At 37.7% G+C, this 8,859-nt stretch overlaps 1 protein-coding gene across 1 annotated transcript; it reads left to right on the top strand.

The window, feature by feature from the left end:
• Nucleotides 1–241: 241 nt before the first annotated feature.
• Nucleotides 242–2,634, top strand: lmo2 (LIM domain only 2 (rhombotin-like 1)). Its single transcript, XM_052097561.1, has 3 exons — nucleotides 242–738; nucleotides 1,790–2,005; nucleotides 2,127–2,634. Exons 1-3 carry the CDS (start codon nucleotides 698–700, stop codon nucleotides 2,347–2,349), a joined length of 480 nt encoding a protein of 159 aa, XP_051953521.1. The 5' UTR covers nucleotides 242–697; the 3' UTR covers nucleotides 2,350–2,634.
• Nucleotides 2,635–8,859: the final 6,225 nt, after the last annotated feature.

Raw genomic sequence — 8,859 nt, 5'->3', positions numbered from 1 at the left:
TAGTTCGACCTCGAGTACGTAGCCTATTTGATATGAAGAGTTTATCACTGTGCTCGTGACCCTTTGAGTCACGACGATTCCCCGGGTTTTATAACTGACTGGCGACTAGCGGCATCTAGGAGCGCTATTTCCTGTCATTGTTGAGCGGTCGTGAGCAGGAAGTCAGAAAAGAAAGCAGAAACTGAGGGGGCAGGGCCATATAAAAATACCTGGTGCCTTACAATAACAGGACCACAGACAGCAACCCTTACAGTGACGTCGTGTTGTGGAGATACATTGCTTGATGTAAATTCTGACTATATTTATTATGCAGATGCTCTGTGCTCTGGAGTAGCTACTAATTATACAACGTGGTTGGGGAACATCTGCCTGTCACCACTTATCATTTATAAACAACATATAATATGAGGACTCAGTGCACGGAGACAGAAATATAATGTAACGTAAAGAAGCCACATTCTGTGTACTTGGACGACGAGCATGCTTGGAATTTGGCGAAACAAATTTTGACGTCTTCAGTATACCAAAAGGCAGGTGCATTTTTGCGCACGCTTGAATTGCTTTTTTAACGCAGTTAATTTTGCAGAAAACTGATGTTATTTCAGTTGTAAGCACCACAGACGGCGAATGTGGGGCATATTTGACGACTAAGTGCGCATATCAGATGCGGGAATAATCCCTGAACGACTTATTTAATATGGCATCTACAATTGAGAGGAAGACGTTGGAAACGAACGAGTAAGTACGCTGTTGTATATCTATTATTTACTTGTGTTTGGCTTTATTTATTTTGTTTGATTGTAGGAGACAACAATTAGACAGACACAATATGCGGACTGCATGTGTGCAGTGCTCTCTTGTGACTAAAGGTATAGTTCCCAGAAGTGTATGACTTTTCTTCTTTTGCTGAACACAAATTAAGATTTTATAAGAATATCTCAGCTCTGTTGATCCATTTAGTGCAAGTGAATGGTGGCCAGAACTTTGAAGCTCCAAAAAGGACATAAAGGCAGCATAAAATTAATGAATATGACTCCAGTGGTTTAATCCATGTCTTCTGAAGACATTCTCAAGATTTAAGTCCTTTTCTACTATAATTTTTCCTCCCTGCATGCCAAGCGATGCACGAAGAGTACGATTTGCCAAAAACAGAAGAAGATGAAAGTGGATGTGGAGATTTACTGTAAAAAAGGACTTAAATATTTATCTTTTTCTCATTCAATCCTGTTAAAATGCTTCTAAAGTCAAGGATATAATGATTGGTCTCATATGGATTACTTGTATGCTGCCTTTATATGCTTTTTGGAGTTTCATTGAATGGACCTTCAGAGCTGAGATTTTCTCCTAAAAATCTTAATTTGTGTTAAAACTTATGACTTCCTTTCAGCAAAAGAAAGGAAGTCATAAGGATGAGTAAATAAAGAGAGAATTTGGGAGAAATATCCCTTTAAACAGACACAGCGAAGACCAATAAACTGTGATTAGACATCTAGTAGCATTATGACTTTTTTAAGTTTAGTCTTAATTTAAAATGAACTCTGTGCATTGGCTTCATTTGCCAACCGCACTTTTCTTTTTCCCTTGGGAAATGTATGCCATATATCCAAATCAATATATGAAATAAAATAAAAACAAGCCCATTCGTTTATCAGCATCAATTTTAGAAGAATGGAATAAGGAGCAGGATGAGTTTTTTTTGTCTCCCCAATAAAGCATGTAGTAGTGCTGTCTGTTGTTCAAAAAGGTGTAGCGCACTGAAAACACATTGTAACCAAATGCTAAATTGCAGGGAACCAGTTGACGAGGTGCTTCAGATGCCCCCATCTTTGCTGACGTGTGGCGGCTGTCAGCAGAGCATCGGGGACCGTTTCTTCCTCAAGGCTATAGAGCAGTACTGGCACGAGGACTGCCTGAGCTGTGACCTCTGCGGCTGCCGCTTAGGGGAGGTGGGCCGCAGGCTGTACTACAAACTTGGCAGGAAGCTGTGCAGGAGAGACTACCTCAGGTGAGACTGACACAAAGAGATTGATAACATTATGAACTTCATCATTAAATCATTTTTAATACAATTTGACTAATACCCCTTTTATATTTCACAACTCAATTTATATTTTTCTTCTCTGCAGACTGTTTGGTCAGGATGGGCTCTGCGCTTCTTGCGAAAAGAGGATCCGGGCCTTTGAAATGACCATGCGTGTCCGAGACAAAGTGTACCACCTGGAATGCTTCAAATGTGCTGCCTGTCAGAAACACTTCTGTGTAGGAGATCGCTACCTGCTCATCAATTCGGACATTGTGTGTGAGCAGGACATTTTCGAGTGGACCAAACTTAATGGAAGCATGGTGTAGTTTTCTCCTAAATCATAAACAATCTTTTAGCATCTGCAACAAACCATTTATTCAATCTATTCATATTTTTACTCAAAACAATGGGGAGGGGGGATATCTCTCTGGCTTAAGGAGCAACCACCATGAACATTTTATGAATTATATATTTTTCTTCTTATTTTTTGGTCTAAATTATTTTTAATCTAACATGGAAAAACATTGCCACCAGCAACCACCATGAATATTTTATGAATTATATAATACTTCTTATTTGTTTACTTTTTAAATCTGGGGGTGGGGTGGGGTGGGGTGGGGGGGGGGGGGGTGGTGTTGCCCTTTTAGTCGTGTAAGTTGAAAGTTAGATTTGAACTTTATAAAAAAAGTGGTATTTTTGTGAAGTAGCACAATTTCTTAGAGTTCTTAGTGTTCAACTAATTTACTCATGTTTTTTGTTTCTTTCAAAAACAAATTGATGTGAGGCAGTCAGGCAGAATCACACCTTACATACTTAAAGGGTAACTAAACACCTGCTCAGAGTCTGACTCCACCCACTAGAAATATTTGAAAATGCAGGATGTGCTAATGCGGGGATAGAGGGAACGAACCGAGTGCGGGGCTGAGCGGGGGTGGGGGCACCTGAGACTCGTAGTGACGGATTAATTGACAGCTGCTGTCAGACTCTATGTTATTATTATTCCTCACACGGTCGCAAGACGACATGTACATGAATCTGGCGTGGTGAGCTGGAACCTGCTTACGCCAGCTGTCACCGCTTACGTCACGAAGTACCGCAACAGCCAATAGGAAAATTCAACTGCAGTAGCCACCGTTCAACCTGAAGAGGGCAGCACTCAGACGTTTTTAACACCATATATTGTAGAATTAAAACACTTTATACACAAATGTCAAAAAAATTACTTGAATCAATGACCAGTACTAATAAAGCCCCATGCTTACAGATCATTAACTAAAAAAAGTTGGTTTAGGGTTTAGTTACCCTTTAAAGGGAAAGATACTCACTTACTGATAACATCAGCAACAACATAATAACAGCAATAACTTAAGTAAATAATAAATGCAATAAATGCTATTTTTCTACCTTGGTCTGATTAAAAATATACAATTAAGAAATGCATGTGTCCTGGGTTCATGAAATAAAAGCCCCAAAACAATTAAAAAGATGGAGTCTGAGTAATCACAAAGCACTATAAGGAAGTCTCAATCATAAGTTTCATGGTCCAAATAAACGGTACTCTATAATGGTCATTGTTTTAATATTAAGAGCTATTTTTTACCTGATCTGATCTGATGTTAATGTCTAACCTCATATTTAATAATATTTTGATAATACAATCTGTTATTGTGATATAACAGGTATATAAACCATTTATATATTACCACACATTTTTAGGTTATCTGACAAAGCATTTTAACAATGAAATGCATGTTCCATGTTTTGATTTGAGAAACAGCTGGAGTCCCAAGTTAATAAAATCATTAGGCTGAGTGATGAAAAACAAGCGTCCGATGGTAAGTGCAGCTTTTGACCTTCAACACCTTTTTTTTTATACAACATTGTTTTTCACATTTGACCACATGTGACTCGAGGCAGATTTGAAGACATTAAATTTGAAGCTGAAGTCAGTTTAAAGAAGTAAACTCCAGCATCACAGATGCTCTTCCTAATTCAAAGGCAGACATGAGAAGAACTGGTCAGATACTATCTAATCAAAGCCAGATTAAGGCTGGATGATAAAGAGAGAATGTCCTCATTTACATTCAGTCATGTAGCTCGATCAGCTCAAAATTAAAAGACAGCAGTTTAAGAATAAGGTTATTCGTATGAATCATACAGTGACAAAGTCACTACCAAAATAAAAATTATAATAATAATATTTGAAATGATGCGGCCTTAGGCCCAGACCAACTCAGTCTCATGAAAATGTTTACATATTTTATGAGTTGGCTGTTTTGTATGATTTTGCACGAGTTCATTCGTATGAATTAATACGGTACATACAAATTAGCCAAATTTAAAAAAAGGATGAATCATTATGATTTTGCCATAAGAGTGTGTAGGCCCACACTCTTTGACAATTTTAAAGATATATTTATAAGTCCTGATTGAAACGTTAATTAGACAATAAATAAATAAATAAAAGTTTTGCAAGCTATGACAGGACTTTTTCTATTTTTCCCCTCATACTAAACTAGTAGGAGCATGAAGTCCAAAAGTGCTAAAAGTGCCCATAATTGAAGAAACACCACCGTAGGCACCTTTTACCTTGCTGGGGTCACAGGATTTTAAGAGACCTGTTTTGTGGGGAAAATGTGACCAGCCTTGTCACGACACAGATACATGTCGAAAAGCCACAGGTTCAAAACAGAAGTAGAAACTGTTACGTGTTTTCCATCCCACTGTCCAGCTTTAAAAGAGTTCTGGTGCTGAGCTTTTCCAGAAGTCAGTGTTCAGCCAGTCCTAACAGAACAGCAATGAATGCTGCCCTTCAGCAACCTGTCTTGGTCACTCTGAGCACCTCAACTCCAGCCAACGTTTTGTTTGTTGTCCCATCTCTGCTATGTGTCTCCACTCATTCATGAATCTGTTGCAGGCTGTTTTTGTTAAATGTTATGTTTTGTTAATGTTTTCTGTGGAGCTTCTGATCCTTGGTGTTTATAAACAGGGGAGGGCGCCAAATATCCCAAAAAGTGCACATTCATGCTAGGGAGACAGAGTGACTAATTGTTATAGAAATATACCTTGGGCGGTATAGTTGTCCTCCAAACTAAAATTCTAATTTCATCATATTTTTTCCATAGCGGCTGGGTAAAGACTGAAGGCATTAAAAACATTCAGTCAGGGCTCGACTATACAAGGAAGGCAGTTTTAACTGAAAGGTAGATTATATTCTCAGGATTTATTTCTTTTCTTTTTAGATGTTAGGTTGGGGGCAAGTTGTCCAAAATATTTTTAACATATATACATTTTAATGTTACCTTATACATAATTTTTGTTTCATTAGTTCCTTTTTCATATTTATACTTTTAAAATGTATCTGGAAAACCAACTATGGGTTATTTAATAGCAGGTTCCATTGTGACAACTTACCCCATATTTTGTGGAGCAAGTTGTCATAAAATGTCATAAATTAACTGGATCTTTTATTCTGGGCAATAACGGTAGAAATTTTCAATAGCTTTTTTGTTGTTGTTTTGTAGTCAAAACTTTAAGGTATGTGCCTATACAGAAATTGACTTTTGAAAACGAACCAACCTTGATAAATATTCACTGGACAACAAGCATGAGCAGCATATACTGTATACATATAACCGAAAATTGTCCTCAGTAAATATTGTTGCTGTATTTATCAAAACAACAGAATTTTTATATATTTCTCTGCAAAGCTGTGGAATTTAAACCTCTTCAATCACTTAATTTGCCATGAATTTAACATACCCATATCTGATAACAATTTTTGTTTCCACATCCTCTCTGTGCCACAAGATCTGTCGTTTTATAAAATAAAAAAATATTAAACTATCATAAATTCACAATCCACAACCAGGAGACCACATCCTGAACACATGATTTAAATTATATATGCAACATAATGGCTGAAAAGTTTTGAATCACTCTTCTGTTTCTTGTTTGAGTTATATGACCAAATCCGCAATAGCTCAAGGTCTGCTCATCACATGTGTCCAGCAGAGGGCTAAACAAAACAATTGATATATATATATATATATAAACATCTGAACAATTACAGAACAAACGTAATCATCATTGCCTTAAATCTTCATCAAGACATCCACACATTCGTTTTGGTGTAACCCGCACAAGAAGAGACAGTCACAATGTAAGTCAAACTGCGTTTTATTGCAGGCAGGCAAAAGTACAATCAAGGGGCAAATCCAGTGAAGAGTAGTCAAGGGGAGCGAGAGGTCGAAGCCGGGGAATCGGAGAGAGTAAAGGGGGCAAATCCGGGAGAGTAGTAGAGGGGAGCGAGGGTCAAAGCCGAGGTAAACAGGATCAGCGAGACGGGACTAGAGGGAGCAAAAGACAGGGGAACAAGGGGAGCTGGCAAGCTAAGGGGTAAACTCGAGGAAGGGAGATTGCCTACGAGCATGTGAGCGAGTAGGAGCAAAGTGGGCGTGAGGGCTCGAGCGAGCAAAAAGAGCGTGCGAGCTCGAGGGGGCGGAACGAGTGTGGAAGCTCGAGGGGGCGGAGCGAGGGAGCGGGGTTCGTGACATTTGGTCACATTAGATTAAAGTATATGAACGTATAACTGTGTATAGCACATACTATAATTATATCAGTACCATGAAAGTACTGTATAAAACTACTGTGTATGAGAGAATTTATTAGGAGAGATGCTGATTCAGCTTTACTATGGGACATAAATCTTCTTCCATTCCATCAATGGCTTTTACACATGTTTCTGGAGTTGTAATTTATTATGAAATGCTCCCCATATGTGAATGTTTCTGGATTGGACTGTCCCACAACTGGAGCTTCTTGTGTAAGGCACTGCCTGATGTGAAGCTTTAAGGTCTTAAATGCCCGCACATGAACATTTGAGACTTTAAAAAGATTTTCAGTCCTGTTGGACTTGACACTTAAAGAAAAGGTTCACTCAAAATGATAATCCTCCCATCATTTTCTCACTCTAATGCCATCCCAGACGTGTATGACTTTCTTTCTTCAGCAGAACACAAACAAAGATTATTAAAATAATATTTCAGATCTGTTGGTCCACACAATGCAAGTTAATGGTGACCAAAATGTTAAGCTCCTAGAAACACTTAAAGGCAGCATAAAAGTAATCCATAAGACTTCAGAGGTTTAACCCATGACTTCTGAAGTGATCCAATCGGTACAAAATGTAACTTCTTTTTCACTGTACATTTATCCATTGCACTCTCATGGCACGATCATGATTTCAAGCTTCATTACACTTCCTAGTGCTTGAAGCATGCACAGAGCGCTAGATGGTACCAGGATGTGTAATCAATCTTGAAATCATGATAGCCAAGGAGACTGCTGATATCAAATTGTATGGTAAAAAGGAGTAACATTTTGGTCTGTTCCCACCCAAAATGTATTGTTTGTTTGTGGTCTGCAGAAGAAAGTCATACACACCTGGGATGGCATGAGGGTGAATAAATCATTTTTTAAAAACTCATTAATGTAAATCATTTTTGGGTAAACTATTCCTTTTAGAGTATAAAACCTACAAAGTCTTACATATTAGTAAGACTCACAGGCACAGTCAAAAAAGACTGGGTCTGGAGTCCAGCTGCCTAAAGCTTGAATTTCTATCAGGTCTTAGCTGCTGATTGAAGAGTCTGTCCTTCTATGTGGTAATGTACAATATTAAGTATGAAGAGTGAAATAGTTCCAAATGATTATGAACTTAAAAGCATGTTTGATCTCATACTTATGGATTTTTGTGATTAATCAGGGTGCTGTTTTGCATAAAGAAGAAGACTCTGTGGTCCCCAGATTAAATATAAAGAATGACTGCGCTTAGAAAATGTCAAAACTGAGAACAAATCTCTGTCTAAAGTATCTACATTGTAGAAGACAGCATGAAATAGATAGCAGTGGAACTTACAAATCGGTGCATGGAAAATGTAACATACAGTACAAAGAAAATCTACATGTGCAGTTCATTATGGGACTGACAATGCTTTGTTCAAAGGTGCTGTCACATAGTCTTTTAAAAGTACGTATTGATGTGCCCATTGTGATCCATAGATTTGTTATTTGCAGCAATTATTTTTGTCTGGCAAGCACTTGGGTATCATTTTGCATATGTAGATTAAGTAACAAAATGATTTTACGTGACTTTCAAACATTCCAGAAAAGCCTATAATGACAGGGTAAATGTTCTGTGAGAAAATTGCCATAGGTCAATGGTTAGGGAAAATGGAACTGGATCAACAGATGGATGATAAACCATCAATAAACCAAACCCTGGCCAACACAGGGAAGAAATGGTTTTCATTATCCAGGCAGTTATTTTACAATGCATTATCTATTCCATCTGCCATCTCTACCACAACTTTCTTACTTCACTGTGTATCCATAGCTTGTGTGATACCAGAGTATGCATGGATTGTGTTCTTCTGTTTGTAAGCTTGCCACATTTTGCACAATATGCAATTGTCTACACAATCAGTGCTCTTAACTTTATAGCCTTATTTTCCTCATCTATTATGATTTACAGTTAACAAACCACCTCTTAAAATAAATCTGGAGCAAACGTTGAGGAGGATGTGCCATTCTCAGTGGTGCAATTGTGTGACACCACAAAGCTGTGATTAAGTGACATCTATAAACACTCAACTTTGCACTTTATTTTAGATATTTATTCAATGTTTCAAACTCTATTTTTTTTTTAAATTGTTTTACGCCATGCCAGATTCTATGGCTATATTCATGGTGAGAGCCAGGTTTAGTTATTCAAGAATAGAGCTAAATAAGGTGTTTAAGATTCATTTTTTCTAAAAACCTTAAAACTAAATTTT

Source organism: Xyrauchen texanus, chromosome 29, assembly GCF_025860055.1.
Source record: "Xyrauchen texanus isolate HMW12.3.18 chromosome 29, RBS_HiC_50CHRs, whole genome shotgun sequence".
In the NCBI taxonomy this organism is placed as follows: Eukaryota; Metazoa; Chordata; class Actinopteri; order Cypriniformes; family Catostomidae; genus Xyrauchen; species Xyrauchen texanus.
This window is presented reverse-complemented; position numbering and strand designations above follow the sequence as displayed.

Bases quoted from the DNA above. Each gene is read 5' to 3' on its own strand.
- lmo2 (XM_052097561.1), top strand. From the start codon at position 698: ATGGCATCTACAATTGAGAGGAAGACGTTGGAAACGAACGA. The intron at 739-1,789 runs GTAAGTACGCTG...GCTAAATTGCAG, and splicing joins AAGACGTTGGAAACGAACGA to GGAACCAGTTGACGAGGTGC. The intron at 2,006-2,126 runs GTGAGACTGACA...TCTTCTCTGCAG, and splicing joins TGCAGGAGAGACTACCTCAG to ACTGTTTGGTCAGGATGGGC.